The 19,433-nt window shown below is 37.8% G+C and overlaps 2 protein-coding genes across 2 annotated transcripts; both read left to right on the top strand.

The window, feature by feature from the left end:
• Positions 1 to 634: 634 nt before the first annotated feature.
• On the top strand, positions 635 to 5,059 carry LOC131319269 (probable lysophospholipase BODYGUARD 4). Its single transcript, XM_058349453.1, has 4 exons — positions 635 to 1,151; positions 2,565 to 2,917; positions 3,105 to 3,301; positions 4,336 to 5,059. The coding sequence occupies exons 1-4, from the start codon at positions 713 to 715 to the stop codon at positions 4,670 to 4,672; spliced, it is 1,326 nt and encodes a 441-aa protein (XP_058205436.1). The 5' UTR covers positions 635 to 712; the 3' UTR covers positions 4,673 to 5,059.
• A 4,477-nt stretch (positions 5,060 to 9,536) lies between these two features.
• LOC131319272 (NADH--cytochrome b5 reductase 1) lies at positions 9,537 to 17,987 on the top strand. Its single transcript, XM_058349458.1, has 9 exons — positions 9,537 to 10,031; positions 11,970 to 12,111; positions 13,175 to 13,265; positions 13,377 to 13,454; positions 14,440 to 14,520; positions 14,642 to 14,731; positions 16,395 to 16,460; positions 17,298 to 17,384; positions 17,638 to 17,987. The coding sequence occupies exons 1-9, from the start codon at positions 9,926 to 9,928 to the stop codon at positions 17,728 to 17,730; spliced, it is 834 nt and encodes a 277-aa protein (XP_058205441.1). The 5' UTR covers positions 9,537 to 9,925; the 3' UTR covers positions 17,731 to 17,987.
• The last annotated feature ends 1,446 nt before the right edge of the window (positions 17,988 to 19,433 follow it).

The following is a 19,433-nucleotide window of genomic DNA, read 5'->3' as shown; positions in this document are numbered from 1 at the left end:
GATATGCGAACTTCTGAACTCATAGTGAGATGCAAATGTCCTGATCAACTGAGCGGGCCCAGTTGGTTAATCGATCTGTTTATAATTTTAAAACACAACAACGGACATAACATCATTTTAGATTGATCTGCTCAATACATGTGGATCTACATACATCCTACTGTTCTAATACAGTTGTGTCTGAAAGATGTGTTCCAACACTTGTCCATACGAAAAGAAAAAATAGAGAAATGAGCTCTTTCCTTTTTTTTTTTTGAACTGTTTTAGAATTTGTCGAGAATACAATTACAATGAAAATCGCTTTGATTATATCATCCAAGATCTATCCGATTAATGTGATTTTCGATATAAATGATGCTTTTAATAAATTTTTAAAATGCGGATAATTTCTATCATCATTAAGAAAACTTGAAAAAATAAAATAAAAACTGAACTAGATGCTCCAGTTATCAAGCGAACGAGAGGTAAGTCACATAACACACGTGTGAGCGCGTGAGTGCCACCGCATGCAAAAAAGCGTCCTTTGAAAAATACTCCAAAGTAGTTAAATTCACGAGAGCGAAGTTTGAGAGGACAAACACATAGATGGAATTAAAAGTAGCCTGTAAACTTCTAGACGTGGCCCAATCCCCACCCTTTAAATGTCCCGCGGATCCAGTACGTTCCACGCTCCAATCCCCTGCTCTCTCTCTCTCTCTCTCTCCACGTCCACATGGGCACGGCTTGGCCAATTTCCTCCGGAAAATGGCCGAGAAAAACTGCCGAGGTCCTTGTTTCAGCCATAAGTTGGGTTGTTTTCCTCGTCCTCGACTTCCTCGACACTGTTCTCTGCATTTTCTTCAGAATCGCAGATGAATACATTGAAGGAAACGCCAGGGAGTGTTACTGCCACAGCAGGGGAGAGAAAGGAACGAGTGTCATGAGCGATGAGAGAGAAAGTGAAGTTTCAGAGACTCTTTATGGGAGGAAAAACCTGTTCAGGGAAATCGGTTTTCTTGGATTTCCAAGAAAGTTGGAGGGGTTGCAGGAAAATGGAGGTGGGAAGGGGGTGGTGGGGAGTAGGTGGTCCGACTGTGGGTGTGAGTCTTGTGTTTCTTGGATGAGCAATGGTGATCAGAGGCTTCATGTTGTTGTGAAAGAACCATCAAAAGGTATTAGTGCAATTTACAATTGAGCCACACAATTTTTTAGTTGCTAATGGTAATTATTTTCGTGTAACTTTTTAATCGGTTTTCGGAGTAAGTAGGAGTGCTAAATATGTGAAAGTTATTCAAGCTTGTACGACTCGTTAACAAGGTGTAAGAGAGGTCTGATGTGTGAGTCAAATGTTTTTTGTCTCCCTTCTGGGGATCATGCCAACACTTCTCCCCTTTCTCGGGCTCTTTGTCTCCGTTCGAGCTACCTGGAGGAGCTATCTCTTTGGTGTATCGGGGCTCGCGCCCCGGCCCTCCCGTCTCTTGTAGTGGTCGCGAGAGAGGTTACATCCCTTGTGAATCTCTCGCGGGCACTGTACTAGCATCCCACGTGGCGTAGGGTTAGCATCACTTTTACTGCTGTGTCACTGTTGCGACCCTTGCGAGCCATTCGTCACCTGAACCCATTGCCACGTGTTAGGCTCTGATTGAAGGGTCAACCAGGTCAACTGCTTCTCGGACGCTGACCTTCCCTACAACGTGCATTCAGAATAATCGGGAACAAAGATCGATCGAGGAAGAGTACTCAACCCGATGAAAAACACGATTTATCCGACGGAAAAAGAGAACAATTATCACATTGTCGATTTTCTTGGGCTTATCTCATCTAAATTACCTCAACGAGGTAAGTCCAAGAAAATCCTTCCCTAAACTTAATTCATTATTGACTAATAGTGTATGCCTTACACAAACACATATGTTTTATCTTACACTTTGGGTCCAAAGAGTGTCGGTACTTCATAGCCGGTTGGTATCGTTCGATCCTTCCAATCTCATTATACTGCATGGCAACGATTACATATCTCGTTACCTATATAGAACCTTGCTTATTAAAAAGCTTGGTTTCGTACATACTTGCATACTTGAACAAAACAAACTTGAGCACATATTTAAAGCTTCTTAGGTTTAGAATCAAGCTTGAACAAATCACTACCAGTCTCCATAAGTCTGTACTGCTTGAAAAAAAACCCCCAAGTAATTGAGTTTGACTCGGTTAAAACTCGTTTTAGATTGACTTGATTAATAAACAACTCAAAGCTTGGAGGTGTTTCTGAAACCTGTATATGCAGGCTTGTTTACGAACCTAATTTTAGACGTGCGAAACCTTGGCTTCTCTCTAATCACATCCCCCACAGATGCCCCTAAAATTTTAAGATTATTCATCTATCCAAGTGAACCCTTTCTTCTGTAAGTTGTAACAGGAGTGGGATTTCCTTTGCCCTCAAGTTTGCTTTTTGATTTCACTGATACGTGTTTATACTCCATCGCATGCAACAGTTGTTGAAATTTAGTTAAGAGATAGCTACAATTTTCCTTCTCTTTGGCAGAAGCAGAAGATGGTTACTTATGTTTCCATTTTGTGTTTCACAGCTACATTTGGACATGGTTGCAGTGAAAGGCCAGCAGAAAATGTGATATTCTTACATGGCTTCCTCTCCTCCTCCTCACTTTGGACAGAAATGGTGTTTCCTTGCCTATCCGAGTCCACAAACCGTAATTACCGATTATTTGCGGTGGACCTCTTAGGCTTTGGAAGAAGCCCAAAGCCAAGAGACTGTTTATACACTCTGAGGGATCACTTGGAAATGATTGAGGAATCAGTCATCAGTCCTAATGAGTTGGGTTCTTTCCATTTGGTTTCACATTCCATGGGTTCTGTAATTGCACTGGCATTGGCTGCAAAGTACTCCAAGTCTGTAAAATCTATCACCCTTATAGCACCGGTAAGTGCACAAAATGTTTCCATGGTATTGTTCAACCTATAACCCTCTACTTGGATCACGGATTTATGGAAGAGAAGAAATGATAAGCAAAAAATAATGAAGTGAAAAGACATTGAATTCCAGTTGTTTGGTTTCCCGTTTAGGTTCTTCTTGTTATGTGCTTATGTCAATGTTGCTGTAATTTCAGCCTTATTTCCCTTCTCCTAGAGATGATGCCAGTTTGACAGCACTAGGAAGGCTTGCAGAAAGGAAAATTTGGCCACCATTGTCATTTGGATCAGCAGTTATGTCATGGTATGAGCATTTGAGTCGATGTGTATGTTTCCTCATCTGTCGGAACCATAGGGCATGGGAGTGGATTCTCAAGCTACTAGCTAGAAAAAGGTAACAACATTTCATTAAGTTCCCAAATATTGGCAACCCGTACTCATTTGACTTATTGCTCCTTGTCACATTTGTTACAAAACGTTAGAAAATGGGTTTTGATAACACCATTGTGGCATACTTTGAGCAAAAATGAATGTGGCATCAACACATATTTTACCCGGGTTCATATGGTAATGTTTTTCCCTTCATAAGGAGATTAATGTCGTATATTTCTCTTTTGATCTAAACCTTTTTAGGAGTAAATGAGAAATTGGCTCTAAATCCCATTGCATGGACGTTGGTTAAGAATGGATAGAAGGTTCTTTCCCGTATCTGTTAAGTACAGTAGCTTGAGTGGCTATATATCATTTCTTCTAGAACAAGGGACTCATCCCCTCGGGGTGGGTACTGAAGTCTTTGTAGGAGGACCCATCCTTGGGTTGTTTCGGTCTTGTATAAAACTCAACCCCAAAAGCAAGGCAATGCGGAACTTCGCTCCACAAGGTTCACTATCACACGCGCCCACCAAGCCGGTCAGGCCAAGTTGGGATTTGCCGTAAGAGGTGGGCTATGTTGTATGCATATGTGTGTGTGTGTGTGTGTATTGAGATATATATATTTGCAGGAAATTTTGCATCTAATAATCACATTTTCCAGCGGTTAAGAAGCTTCTGTTATTGATCACCATTAACAGTCAAGTCTGTTACCATTTGATTGATTCGGGTAGTCACTTCTTCCTAAATGAATTACATCCATCATTCTCATTTTCTGCATCAATTTCTGTATCTTCCTACATATTGTGAGTCCAAACACTGTCCAGATTCAAGTCACACAACTTTTAAACACAGTCGAGGTTCAAGTCACACCACTTTTAGTAGAGCAGTTAACACTAGGCATGAGCTCTTCAGCAAAGGTGTCCCAAAATTGGCTAAAGTAATCCCTTCAAGTCTAAACTGCATTCTTCTGCATAAATATAAACTCGATCCTTCTTTTCTGTTCTCTTTCTCTTTCCTCTCGAAGCATAATTTGCTTGTTTCTGTTTTCTCTCTCAGGGATTTACACTTCCTGGTCTTGGACTTGGCAAGACACACTCATCAGTCAGCATGGCACTCCATGCATAATGTGATATGCGGCGGTGCAAAATCAATGGACAAGTATTTGGACGCTTTGAATGGTTCTGGAGCAAAGGTCCACATCATGCACGGTACTCAGGACCAGTTAGTTCCTCCGGAATGCAGCTTTAGCATCAAGATGAAAGTTCCTCACACACAGCTTAACATTCTTCCCAATGCTGACCATATAACTGTAATTCTCGACAGAGAGAAGCATTTTACTCGGGATTTAGAGCGTATATGGGCATCAGCATCTGGTGTTAGGATAGGAGAATAATGTTAGGATAGGAGAATAATGTACTTGAAGCCTATATATTCGGTTCAATGGAGTCAAAGTTGATATGGAATGGAATTGAAGACCGGAATAAAACCGAATGGAATAAAGCCGGAATGGTCATTCTTATTCCTATGTTTGGTTGTGCCTAGGAATCACTATGTTGGATGAAAACCGAAACCCAGGAAAGGGAACATCTCTCTCATGTGTGTATCAGCATGCTGGACGGATAAGTTATTTCCTGAGCATTTAACTCCCGTCCTTCTCGTCTTCCATCCTATGCATAACGGCTTGTATTTTCTCAACATTTCATACACATAAAGATACATACGTGAATACAAAACAAAATGTCAGTATGTTCAATATTGATTCTCGTCTTCGATTGGAACTGAGTTGCATTGTGATTTTCATTCATAGATAACTGAAACGAATCTCAGGGTTCTCCCGAAACAGATACGCTTTCTCTGTTTTTCATTTGAATGTCATTGATTTATATGCATGATCATAGGTAAATGTTTACACGAGTTCTGAAAGTGAATCCACGGGATGCTTGTATCCTGATTTTTGCGCTTTCAAGCGTTAGGCTAGGCTATTCTAAGGTGGCTAGGTTCCCTTCTAATGCCTATCAGGCTAAATTTTCCTTCTTCCGCGCCCCCATGGTTTTCGTTGAGCTTCAACTTGAGAGGCTGAGGGGTAAGTTAGTTTTTTGCGAGCTGTAGTACTAGGACAGTGTTATACTCTTTGAAGCTTTAATGCACTTTCTTTCTTCTTATACTGTTTTTTTGTATTTTTTTTTTATGATAATGAAATTTTCTTTGCTGATAAAAAGAACTCGATGCAGAGTCCTGTTTATATATGTCTATATGATCATTTTGTACACTATCTTATTGTATTTATTATCAATTCTTTTATTTCGTTAAAAGAATTAAAACAAAAATCCAAAACAACAACTTTGCCGAATCAAGTGTCTGGTTAAAACAAAGGTAAAAGAATCATATTTGAATGGAACATCCTCTCCGGTATGGACCAGACGACTTAGTTTCGATCGTCTTTTGGGTTCTTTCCAAAACTAATTGATGATCCAAAAAGGTTCGTATTTTAGAGCTGGTCGAAAATATCGACGATGCCAAAATCTCACATTGATACGTTTTGGGAGAATTACAGTGACTTTCCACGAGGTTTCTCACAAATATCATAGTGTACTCATGCAAACAACTATGCAATACATTAGAAAGGGAAGTAAATAAGTGTAATTCAAACTATTTCTATTGAGTTTATTTTGGTATTAATTACTCCCTCCGTCCCGATTTGTTTGTCTACTTTTTGACTTTTAAGTGTCCCAAAATGTTTGTCCATTTGACTTATAATTGAATCGATTTTCCTTTTTTGCCCTTTCTTTAGTGGAATAAAGTAACTTTAAAAAAAAAATGAGGGTAAATGTGAAAAAGTTGTATCTTTTTAGGTGTAATCATTGTGTTCCCTAAAAAAGTTGAATTTTTTTAGGTTGGACAAACAAATTGGGCCGGATAGAATATGTTCAAAGATGACGTTGTCATGGTAGACTTGACGGAACGGGAGAATCTATAACCATAGTTAATAGTTTGATTAGTTTCAAAAGAAAGAGGTGTGATAGTAATTTTCAAAACCAGATGGCAGGACAGTGCATTTTCAAAAACCTCATGGAGGTTTTAGTCTAATTCACTCATTAAGTTTTTATTACTTTTCGTGCACCTCGTGCGAGGTCGCCTATCAGTGTCCCATTTGCCTTTAAATGGAAAACTTATAATCAAAAGTTCACTAAAGAAAAATAGTAAACTAGAAAGGGACAAACTTTCAAGTGTTTTTTTTTTCCTATAATTATTTTAAAATTCAATCTGGGTTTTTTGTTTTTTTTACTTCTCGATTCCTCTCATCGAAGTAAATTCAAAAAATCAAACATTTAAAAAAAAAAAAAAACCTAAAGAAACTCATTAACAAGGCAAATAAGTCATTGAATTGCTTAAAGCTAGTAATTCCAGCTCCTCTTCACGCTCATGAAAGTATTAGTAAAAATTAAGCATTCACTATTATACCTAGATTAGTACAGGTTGTTGCCCACAGTTTTTTTTTTTCATTTTGTAGTCAAATGCTCACAGAATGTGGTGCCCATAGATTTTGAAAATGGTACATTCACAAACCTAGAGAAAATATCGAAAAAAGTACTCATTGACATTCTATTCAATGTCACTCTGTACCCTACACCTCAAATTAGGCCTTTCTTTTTACCAATATTGCATACATCAGTTTGGAGTTAGTGAAAAAATTAGTGCATGTGTTAACAACCTAGGGGGTTCAATGTCTCTCCATAGACTCGAACTCCAAACTTCTCCCTTGCAAGGCAAGAGGTACAATCATATAGGCTGAGAGCGACGTCTCTCCAATTTAAGCCTTTTGGCTCTCACAATTTAGGTTAATCTACAAAGTTTTCCTCTCTTCATAATCAGTTCGTTAAGAGGTCACGAAAAACATTTATGCGATTTCGTACTTAATTGTTACTATCTTATATTATGAACATATCAAGTAGTAATAATAAATATACCAAATAATGTGAAATTAAATTAATCATGAAATTTTTTTATCTGACTACTAATAAATTTGATAATCAAGTAACAACATAATTTAAGGGTATTAGGTTTTTTTCAACTTATTTTCTTTTCACTGTATCCCCTTTTTACTCTAAAACTCATTCTCATTATCCCTCTCATTTTCCCACCTCCACCAGCACTCCCCATCAGCATTGCCACCAAAAGTCCACTTTTTTCCTATTCTCAATTCTTTGGGCGACAACTGCTGTCATCAAGGACGGAACCAGAATTTTATCTTAGCAGTGGCGAAATGTATACTAAAAAAATCTAATAGTGGCGAAACTATATAAGTTGGGCATAATTTTTTTTTACATATAATAATTACATTTTCTAAAATTCTTGTCGTGGCGGTCGCCGCTACTAGACCCCCTCTGATTCCATCCTTGGCTGTCATGAAAAACACACACGCACACACTCCCTTTTTACTCTTATCTTTCCACCTCTACCGTGAGCCACCCTTCACCATTGCCACCAAAACTCATATTCAAACAACCTCTTACCCTTTGGATGGGAGTTTTCAGGAGAAAAAAAAAAAAGAAATAGAAGGAAAGAGTTTCTTCTCTCTTGTTTGGATGGTAAAGAGGTGCGAGATGGTGATAATCAAGAATTCCTTATGCGGCTATTTTTGTTTCTCACTAAAAGTGGTGAGATTTGGTAAAAAAAGAAAGTGTAAGGTCTATCCAAATGAGATGATGAGAAAACATACTCTCTTTTTTTCTTTTCTTATCATTAAGAGAAATTGCACCTTTTTCTTTTCATTTCGTACCAAAAGTAGCCTAAGGGCCGTTTAAGGATTAAAGCGTCATTTATCCCAAATTTTTCAACCCACCAAAAAAAAAAACCTTCTTAGGCCTATTTGTTTATTTGTTTAGATTCATTTCATTATTATGACGAAGTAATAATCCATACAAAAAATCATCAAAAAACTAATAAATGAGAAAAAACTAAATAAAGACAAATAAATAATTAAATAAAATAAGACCATGTTTGATAAGTGTGTTGGATTAGATAGGATTAGTAGGGAGGTGGGATGGTAAGGAGATGTGATTGATAATCCCAAGTGGGTGTTTGATTGTATAAGGATTAAATTATGGGATTGAAATTCAAAAGGATATGATAACAAATTGTATTTTTTCAATAATAACCATGGGTGAAAAACCAAATTCTTGTGTATTTTGTCAAATGCCACATCATAACCTGGTCTCTGTGCATGTATTTTGCCCCTGGTATCTGCATATGTATTTCACCTAATTCAAGTTCTTCATGATTTCTGCAAGCCACGAGAATGGATCCTAAACTTTTGAAGTTGATAAGTGTTACAGTCACCGCACTAAGTCTACCGCACATGTGTACGTGGGGCTTACTTTGGGTCTTACAAAAATACAAAAGAAAATATCCACAAATTTTAAAATAATTTTTTATGGAGCCCTATAAAAATCAACTTCAACGAATATTGGTAAGTATTTTTTCTGGAGTCGTAAGAACGAAATTGAGCAATTTAGCAATTTCACTCTACGAATTCAAAAAAAATACTTATTGATATCCGTTGGAATTGATTTTTTTATAAAGCCCCGTAAGAAATTAAAATTTATAATTATTTTTTGTATTTTTGTGGGATCTAGAGTGGCTCCACATGCATGCGGTGGACATGTGCAGTGAGCCTAAACTTTCTGACAAACTCGTAAGCTTCCACCACCCTCCCAACTGTCCCCAACATGTCTGTAATGCAAAAATGGTGTTCATATGAAGACAGAAAAGAAAAGAAGCAAAACCTAGGATTTTTGGCATATAGGTGGGTAAATACTAATAAGGGTACTACTGTTATTAACATAAAATATCATGGGCAAGGGCGTCTTTTGCATCATAGAGCTTGAGATAGAATTAATAATATCTAGTGGGAGGTGGTATTGATAATCCCATGAATTAAAATAATTAGTAATATCATGGTATTCTTAATCTAAAGAATTTAGAATAATATCAGGATTAACAATCCTATCCTAACCCCTAAGGCTCCGTTCCCCAACGCAAAAAAAGTCATTATTTTTTAAAAATGTAATTTCAAGCTAAAAATTTATGAACTTATTAAAATATAAAAATATGTAATATGAATTTTGTTATACAATGTAAAAAAAATTAAAATTTTATTTTTTATTTACATTATTTTTTAATTTAAAAATATAAAATAAACTGTTTATTTTGGAAGAAAATTTCTGGAACGGAGCAGAACTCACTTACCATGGCCTAAGAGTATACCTTCCGCCTATTATGCTATTATGCCAAAATGGGAGTTTATGCCAAACCCACCACCAGTCCAACTTCTCAGCCCACAGTTTTAACAGCTGAGAGTAGCGTAGTGGGTAGCTGGGAACCAGATCCCTTACTCCAACAGTCCAACTACTCCACCAACCCTCCCTCTATCTCTCCGTCCATCTTCTCTGTGACGTGAGATACAAACCCGTACCCAGATTCTCCTTATCCTTTTCGGTCGTGTATTCCTGTCCCAAGATTCAAAACAAATTTCCACCCAAATAATCAGTCCTTTTAATTATTTTACAACGGTTTCATTTTTTCTTGATTGATTACGTTTCCACTTTTGCGGGGGGATCTAGGCGTTTTTCCATTACCTATCCCGATGGATTTCTTAGAACCATTTCATATGCAGATCGTGGGTGTAGCTGTTGCCCTTGTTGCCATTGTCGCTGCCGCTGCCTACTTTTCGTCCAAGAAATCCAAGAACGGTTTGTTTCTCTCTTTCGATCGAATGCATTTGTGCGTTTGTGATGTGATTTATAGTGGGTTTTCACAATTTTTGGTTAATTCTTCTTAGAGCTTGTAGAATAGAGCATGTGGAAGAATGATGTGTAAAGATAGCTACTCAAAATTGATTTCTTATTTTATCTTACCGGGTCACTTTTTTTCTTGGCACTGCTCTCTATTTTCTTCATCTCCATTGCAATTATCGACACTATATATATATATATATATATATATATAGAGAGAGAGAGAGAGAGAGAGAGAGAGAGAGAGAGAGAGAGAGAGTCCCCTTCCTTAATACGGTAAGCCCTTACTTGAAGTTGTATATATATATATATATATATAGTCCGGTTCCCTTAAAGGATCCCGCACTGTAAGACCGTGCGGGACGCCCATTTCCCGATCGAATTAGGACGATCCGAGCCGCTGAAAGTGATCAGAACGTTAAGGGTACCCGCAAAAAATCAGCAAAAAAAATGATCGGGAAAGGCTTGATCCGAGCAGTTTTTTATTGAACGGTTCAGTAAAAACTGTTCGGATCAAGCCCTTCCCGATCATTTTTTTGTTGATTTCTCGCGGGTACCCTTAAAATCACGTTCTGAACACATTGAGCGGCTCGGATCGTCGCAATTCGATCGGGAAAGGGGAGGTCCGCGCGGTAGACTGGTAAGGGATCCCTCACTGGATCCGTGGTGTGTGTGTATTTTATATATATATATAATACACACACATGCATTATTCTTTGTGAATTCAAGTAAAAAGAAAGAAATTAAATAAGTGGGATAGAGAGTGTATTTTTGTACCCAAAAAAAAAAAAGCTTTCTTTTTCAATAATGCTAGGAACACAACAACGGGACACAACACCAACCACACCCGCCTCCGTGGCACTACACCAATATATATATATATATATATATATATATATATATATATATATATATATATATATATATATATATAGTCCGGTTCCCTTAAAGGATCCCGCACTGTAAGACCGTGCGGGACTCCCATTTCCCGATCGAATTGGGACGATCCGAGCCGCTGAAAGTGATCAGAACGTGATTTTAAGGGTACCCGCAAAAAATCAGCAAAAAAAATGATCGGGAAGGGCTTGATCCGAGCAGTTTTTTATTGAACGGTTCAGTAAAAACTGTTCGGATTAAGCCCTTTCCGATCATTTTTTTGTTGATTTCTCGCGGGTACCCTTAAAATCACGTTCTGAACACATTGAGCGGCTCGGATCGTCGCAATTCGATCGGGAAAGGGGAGGTCCGCGCGGTAGACTGGTAAGGGATCCCTCACTGGATCCGTGGTGTGTGTGTATTTTATATATATATATAATACACACACATGCATTATTCTTTGTGAATTCAAGTAAAAAGAAAGAAATTAAATAAGTGGGATAGAGAGTGTATTTTTGTACCCAAAAAAAAAAAAGCTTTCTTTTTCAATAATGCTAGGAACACAACAACGGGACACAACACCAACCACACCCGCTTCCGTGGCACTACACCAACCACACCCGCGCCTCCGTGGCACTGGATGATTGGTGGTTGCAAAGTGGTTGTTCCCTCATTACCAATCATGCAGTGCCACGTTGGCGGATCTAGTTGGTGTGGTGGTGGAGTGTTGTTGTGTCCGATGCATTATTGTTTGTGTGTGTGTGTGTGTGTTTAATGGGTGCATAGACAGTTAGTGCCTCAATACATTTGTTGAATCGCTAGAGCCCATACCAAATCATTGAAGCTGATGGAGCATCATTTCTCTAAATAGCTAAAAATTCCATGTAACTAAGCTTTTTTTAAGCAACAATGAGAAGAGCCGTATTTTTTGGTTGGAAATTTAATGGAATGGTGTACGAATTCTTACCCATTTTGGATTTTTGTGTACTTACATAATCCTATGTGGGATTTTCTTAATAGGGTGCTTAGATCCTGACAACTTCAAGCAATTCAAGCTCGTGAAGAAAACGCCGATCAGTCATAATGTGGCTAAGTTCAGATTTGAACTCCCCACACCCACTTCAGTCTTGGGCCTGCCTATTGGACAACACATAAGCTGCAGGTATTTCGTTTATTGAGTTAATGTAAAGTAACTATGCTTAAGCATTGCCAAGGCTGGTTGTCAATACTGGAGAAGCATACCTTTTTTAATTTTATTTATCGTATTAGGATACTCATGAGTACGGTAAGAAACGTCAACAACAAGCGTAGACATAGAAAATGAATCATACCCAAAATAAAATGCCAAATTTGTTGCACATGAAGACTTTGATTATACAAATTTTTTTCCTTAAATGAAAAAGTTTTGCGTACCACATCATGGCTCGTGCAAGAATATTTGCTTCAACCTAAGGTACTTTTCGAGATACATATTGGTTTTACCTCTAAATACATGGAATTGTTTGCATTTCATAAGATTTATTTAAACTTGACATACGTTTTTTTGATCGGCAAATTTTTTATTAAAAACGGGGAGAGGGGAAAGGGGAATCCAACCAATAGTTGGATAGTACACCACATGGGCCGAAACCCAACCACCTGAGGTCTAACGGGGAGCCCAAAAAAATACAGCAATCTAGCACAACCCGTTTCCCAAATATACAACAAAGCCCAAAAAAACAAACAGGCTCAAAAAGACCCACCTGGCAGACCCAAACCCACAATACCCTAACCCTCTTCCTAACCACCGCAGCACAAAACACCATAGGCATCACCGCCCGGACCAGCACCACCACCCAAACAGCCTCGCCGTTAAGCAGATCCGGTCACACCCAGATATTGAGACCGGCAGTATGAAGGAACCCCACAGACCCACCAAGATGATGTAAACGGCCTACAACGGTAGAGAGGAAACAACGAGAGGGCAGTGGGAAAGGAATATCTGCCGCCTAACAGCTGCCTCTCCACGAACATACGTTGGAGAGATACATACAATTTTACCTCTAAACTAATGGAATCATAAGATATATACAACGTATCATAGACTTTGAACACAAAACTAATTCTTTGTTTGCACAATTGATCATTTACACATTAGGCCTGTTCATTCTTTTTCCGCATTGTCTTTTTTCTTTTCCTTTTCCACCCGTGCTTACCTTTTTATTTTTATTTCATTCTCAAAACAGGGGTAAGGATAGCCAAGGTGAAGATGTTATCAAACCTTACACCCCAACTACTCTAGACTCTGATCTTGGACATTTTGAATTAGTCATAAAGGTATATGGGACGAACTATTCTAAGTCATGTGTTGTAAGTTTTATCTAGTCTATATATGATGTTATAGCATTTTGATAGACTTAACCGGATTGGTGTTTTATGCTTAAACAGATGTATCCACAAGGAAGGATGTCACATCATTTCCGGGAAATGTGTGTTGGTGATTATCTAGCTGTTAAGGGACCAAAGGCATGTACTTCCTTCTCTGATGTTGATATCAAGGAACTTTTTTTGGTCTACATGCTTTTTTGTTTCTTGAAGCGAACTTGTGGCCTATAGAAGGCAGAGACTTTGTGCCGTATTATCTTTTTTACTGGTGCATTTTAGGCTAGATAGATTTCTAGCACTGGAAAGAAGGCATAGTTGATCTGCATGATACATGTTCACAAAAATCATCTTGCTGGAAGCTTCTACATAAGTTGAAGTCATGGTCTTTATGCCCCTTGCCTAGCTTTTATCTTTGCGCGCCCCGCCCCCCCCCCCCCCCGCCAATGGCCATCATATGTCAACTTGACAAGTTCGTAGTGGCATCCTACATTTCAGTGAAGTAATGCGAACTATGCTGTCCAATCTATTCAGAAACTTGTGAACTTGGTTTAATATTTATGAACCATGGTGTTACAGCGGTGAAATTTTTCACAGAAAAAGACACCATCAATTTTCCTTGAGAAAGCAAAAATAGTTCCTCCAGGTGTTTGCAAAAATGTGCTTAGTGATAATCAACCATGTATGTCTCTGTTTAGCTCTGTGGTTTGCCGAGTAACTTAACCAAACCAAACTAATCCAATTGGGGTTGGCTTCATGAATCCTATTTTACATTGAGTTTTTTCCGGGGCTACCTGTTCACTTAGATTTAGCAAGCCCAAATCCTTCCGTATCACTTCATCGAAAGTTGCCACGCAAAATAATTTTGAGAAAATATGGACTTTAATGATTTATTTGAAGTAAAAATCTTTTTGAAAAGCAGCGATTGCTGGCTTGTCACAAATCAATTTCCTAATTTCACTTATAGCTTTCAGATGTGAAGTCAGTAGTTCTTGAACTTAACTAACCTGTATTCTTATTATTGCAATGTATATGCACTGGGTACACATATAGCCATTCATCCTTTATAGAAATAAAGTTACTGCTAGCATTTGAAGGTGCTAATAGGAGGGCAATATTATCTTTCCAGGGGCGTTTTAAGTATCAACCTGGCCAAGTGAGAGCATTCGGAATGCTTGCTGGGGGTTCTGGCATTACTCCAATGTTCCAGGTATGTTTCTGAGAATCTATCGTAGGGTGGTTGATGAACTACTAAGTCCCGTTTATTCAATGCTATTGTCTTTTAATTGTTACTATTTTGCTTTGTTCCTGTACTATTCTGTTCACTTTAGGTTGCAAGGGCTATTTTAGAAAACCCGAAGGACAAGACAAAGGTGCATCTCATTTATGCTAATGTTACACATGAGGACATTCTTGTCAAGGTAATTTCTAAGATATCTTGAGGTTACTATGGGCCAAATGCATGTTTACAACTTTGGCAATGATTATATAGACTCAGAAAAAGCCATGTGGACTCTCTTGACAAATGAAATTTTGCATTGCATCTCGCGGAAGTAATTGGGGGTGAGCAAGACTAATTGAAACCATTTTGACCCAGTCAAAACCGAGCAGATGTAGTTTGGTCTTGGTTTAGAAAGTGAAAGATTGAATCAAATAGTTTCGTTTGTGAATCTCTGCCAAGGGTTCCGATTCCAATTCATTTTCAACCGCAACTAGATATGTATGGATGTAATAGTAAATACATAAAGTTATAATGTTATGGTGGATCACCCTTTAAAAATGAACTCATGCATAAATGACGTACATTGGATTTTTTGTAGCTTTTGGTAACTTCCAGTGGAATTTGTTCAAAAATAATTTTTGAGTTGATTATTTTACACGATTCTAAGTATAATACTCCCTCCGTCCCAAAATGGATGATCATGTTAGGGATTCTAAAAATATTAGGAGACACAATCATTACCCTTTTCAAGGTACAACTTTCCAAGAACACCCTTCAATCATAACTCCTTTTGTCCTTTTGTTTGGTATCTAAAATAGTTAGAGTAAGGGCAAAGGTGGAAAATCAATGGTTTTGTCCCTTATACTTTTCTAAATGGACAAAGAATCTGGGACAGCAAAAAGCGTCAAAATGGTCATCCATTTTGGGACAGAGGGAGGATCTCAACATGAAGCAGGTTTGAAACCGAAATCAAACGGCAGTTAAATGGTTAGAATTGCCCTGGTTCTATGAGTTGGACGGATTGCATTGGCTTTGACCTAAGATACAATGTAGTTTCAAGTTAAAGCAGTCTAGATTTTGGACTGGAATATTAAACATAACCTATCAGTAGAACAGTTGTGGAACTTTCTCTCTACCTGAAGCCTATTTTCTCCTATTAATGCGAACTAATGTAATAGTGAGAAGTGAGAACAGAAGTTCTTTTTGGATTTAAAGTAGTTATCATGAAATAGACTTGGGAGTGACAGTAGTCAAAACCATATAAACAGGTGTGCAGCACTTTACATATGTTCACATTTAAAAGTTATTACACGTATATTATGTAGAGAGAGAGAGAGACATGAGTTGGTGTGTTGAGCCATTGTTTTTACAGTCTTGGAGAATGGCATGGGGTGTCAAAAGTCAAAAACATATAAACATATGTACTGCACTTCATATAAATATTCAAGAGAGAGAGAGAGAGATGTGTAGTGCCGTTTTTTTTAATTAACAGTCTTGGAGAATGGCATGGGGGAGTAATGGCGTATGTTGTTTTTATATTTCTCACTGAATATACTCAAATTATTATTTTCCTCATTGGGACCGAATATACTTAGCTGCCTTAAATTTATGATTTACTTTTATGAGGTATAAAGCTTCTGTCTCTATTTTATGCTTGTGATAATGGCATGTGATTGTTTCAATTGTTTCACCATTTTTAGTTTTTATGCCAAATTGGATGATCCCGGCAAGTGACATTTATAGGGACCAGTGGTATTATTTGAAGTTGAAGTACAACGGATTTTGCTGTATTTTTGTAGGAGTATTAAGACATCTGGTTGATGAAAGTGGAACAAATGAGCTCACATTCTATGTCTTTGCAGGAAGAATTGGATGGCCTTGCTGCCAACTATCCTGATCGCTTCAAGATATATTATGTGCTGAATCAGGTCAGTCAGCCTTCTTGCGTAGCACATCTATTCTTGTTCTCATTTCTCTTCTTTCCTTACCATCACTTCTGGAGAATTAAGCTTCTATTTTACTTTTTCTCATGTTTGGTCTTAGAAGCCATTTTGCCTTACTTGCTTATTTGCTTCTTTTTTTGTGTGCTTGTGTCTGTGGGTGTGCGTCTTTTCTAGACTTATTCTCAACTTTGGGTCAAAATGATCTAAAAAGACTAAAAAAATCCAGCTTTTTGAAGCTTATTTTTGTGGTTTCTAAACTTTTTCTTATTGCTTCTGTTTGTATTTTTTCTCAATTTGTTCCTTGAAACGACAAAATTGTGACAACAAGTTAAAAAATAAAAATAAAAAATCCACTACAAACGAAAGTGAGTCATTATGAAAAATTGGTCCAGACTTATTCCAATTGTACACACCTAGGGCATGGACATGCTAGTGTTCTAAAGTGCCTTTAAAGAAACCAAGCAATGTCAGGATTTCCTTGCTGGTAGCTTAATTGAGAAGCTAAACGGTGTTATGAAGGCTATTAATCAAGGTTAGTCAATGGTTGAACATAGTTTCTTTTAATATTGATGCATTGGAGTTCTCTCTCTTGAATGTGCTAGTTACTTGCCAAACAAGATCAATTGCTATGTCATTTAGGGTTGCTATTTAGCATGTTGCACTCCATAATTTGGCACCGTTGAGAGGTTTTTTCAGATCACGAGTACACTTGTATAGTTGGAGAGTAGTTCCCAGTGTTATATAGCTGAAACTTTTATGAGCATGCGAGCTTGTATGTTTTTCTCTACTGATTTACTACTGCCTGCTTAAATACTTTTGCAGCCTCCAGAAGTGTGGAATGGTGGTGTTGGTTTTGTATCCAAGGAAATGATTCAAGCCCACTGCCCTGCGCCGGCTGCTGATATTCAGGTATATTTACATTTGCTTCTTTTTGAAGGCTAGGAATATTTCTTATCAATAGTTCAATACTATAGAAAAAAAAATTGACGCCTCTGTTTGGATCATGGGATTTGTCGCGTCAAAAGTAATGCCACAATAAGCCTAAGATCGCAGTTGAGGAAATTGTGTCCCTATTTATTACATTCTACCTCCACACGGCATTGCCCCGTCAGGCTTTCGCCCAGTGCGGGAAATTTCCCTAACACCAAAACCTTTTATGCAGGTCTTGAGGTGTGGTCCTCCACCCATGAACAAGGCAATGGCTGCTCATCTTGACGCTCTTGAATATTCTCCCGAAATGCAGTTTCAGTTCTGATCCTCTTCATGTGGGGTGTGGTCCTTTGCCAAATTCAGGCATATTTAGCCCTTTTCATTGGCTGAGCAAAACACTGCTTCGTTTATTTAGTGTTGTATTTCTCGGTGTTTTTATTGGAACCTGTCCTGTATCGGAGCCACTGTAAACTTTCTTGCCGACCACTTTTTTTTTTTGACAAACAAGATCATCCCAGCGTGAAAGGTGTTTTTTTTTTAGCCAACCACTTCAATAAAGAAATTTCCAGGTGAATTTTCAAAGCTCACGAGTTATCCCATTGTTGAGATCTTAGTCACGTAATCTTTCCAAAAGTTTTGAGCTCGCGTTCTCAATTCTTGCTCTCGCAACTTTTAATGGTTTAAGATGTGTTTCAAAGATGCTTACATGCTCACGCACGAGCACGCGGGTTGTGTGTCTCAAGGTTGAGATTGCATGTAACAAGAAGAAATGAACCAAGTATGCCTGAACTTAGCCATGTGTTTTGATCCTCGTGAAGATGTAGCTGCTAGTGGGAGTATTATTTTTCTACGTTCGACTTGGTTCTTTTCATTTTAAATAGTTTTTCACTATTAAGAAAAGACAAGGAAGATAAAAACGGGCTTGTTTTATAGCAATAGTAATTAATCATTTTTGTTTTAAGGTCAATCTATTAACTCGTCTCAATAATATTTTTTCTTGTGGACTAATTAATCGATTAATTACACTCATGTTTCTATAATCTGTTATTGGGGCTTATATCAACAAATGTTTACATCTTCGAGTACTATGGGATTAATGTGGCTCTTTGTCTTCTCAACCATGCCCACATTATGAGACAATTTCTATTCATCACTTAGTGAATTTTGTTCAAATTTCTCCTGGTTTAAACCCCTTAACTAGGAGTATCTAATTAAACTCACTTTAGACCCACCTCAAAATGTGTTTGGGTGACACTTTATTTTGGCTCAAAAAATGCTAAAACGTCCAACTGGATGAAATTAATTGGTAGAATAACTAAATGAAATTGGTAGAATAACGAACTGGAAAATCTACACAAACTCAGACATAGAATAATTCCTGCGTAGAGGAAGGTAGCTTTGGAACTCAGACATAGAATAATTCCTGCGTAGAGGAAGGTAGCTTTTGAGCTTCAATCTTCCCCGGTGAAAGCCTATCGATTTTACTAGCCAACCAGTGCTAGAAGTTATGTATGTCTCCACTTCAAGTTTTGTTATCTGCAAAAAAAAAAAAAAACATGCTTGCGTGCATTTTAGACTAATCTCTACAGCTCCTTCTATCCTCCAATAGTCGTTTCATACGCTTATGCGTAGGTGAGGTGGCTCCAGGAGTTATAGCAAAGAGAATTGAACCAGAGACCTTAATTTGGAGGGAGTAAACTCCTAAATCTTAGGCCAAGACCACTTGGCTAACCCTTTGGGGTTAACTAATGCGGGATGTTGAGTGTTCGTGAAAGAGAAATTCGCGCACTACATATTATATTATTATGGTTGATTTTATAACTAGGACAAAAAAACCTATTTTAACAATTAAAGAACACAATCTTCATGTGATAATCTTGTATTCGAAAACTTGACACAAACCCTAGATTCTAGGGACCCAGGGTCTTCCCTTCGTTTATTGTATTACATCATGCAATTATTCAAACTGTGGTTGTGTCATTTTGTGATGTGTGTGGATAGTTAATTCAACATAAAATAATGTGGTCT

The sequence above is a fragment of the Rhododendron vialii genome, chromosome 3a (assembly GCF_030253575.1).
Source record: "Rhododendron vialii isolate Sample 1 chromosome 3a, ASM3025357v1".
NCBI classification, from domain to species: Eukaryota; Viridiplantae; Streptophyta; class Magnoliopsida; order Ericales; family Ericaceae; genus Rhododendron; species Rhododendron vialii.
Note: the sequence above shows the minus strand (reverse complement) of the source record. Positions and strands in the feature narration are given on the sequence as shown.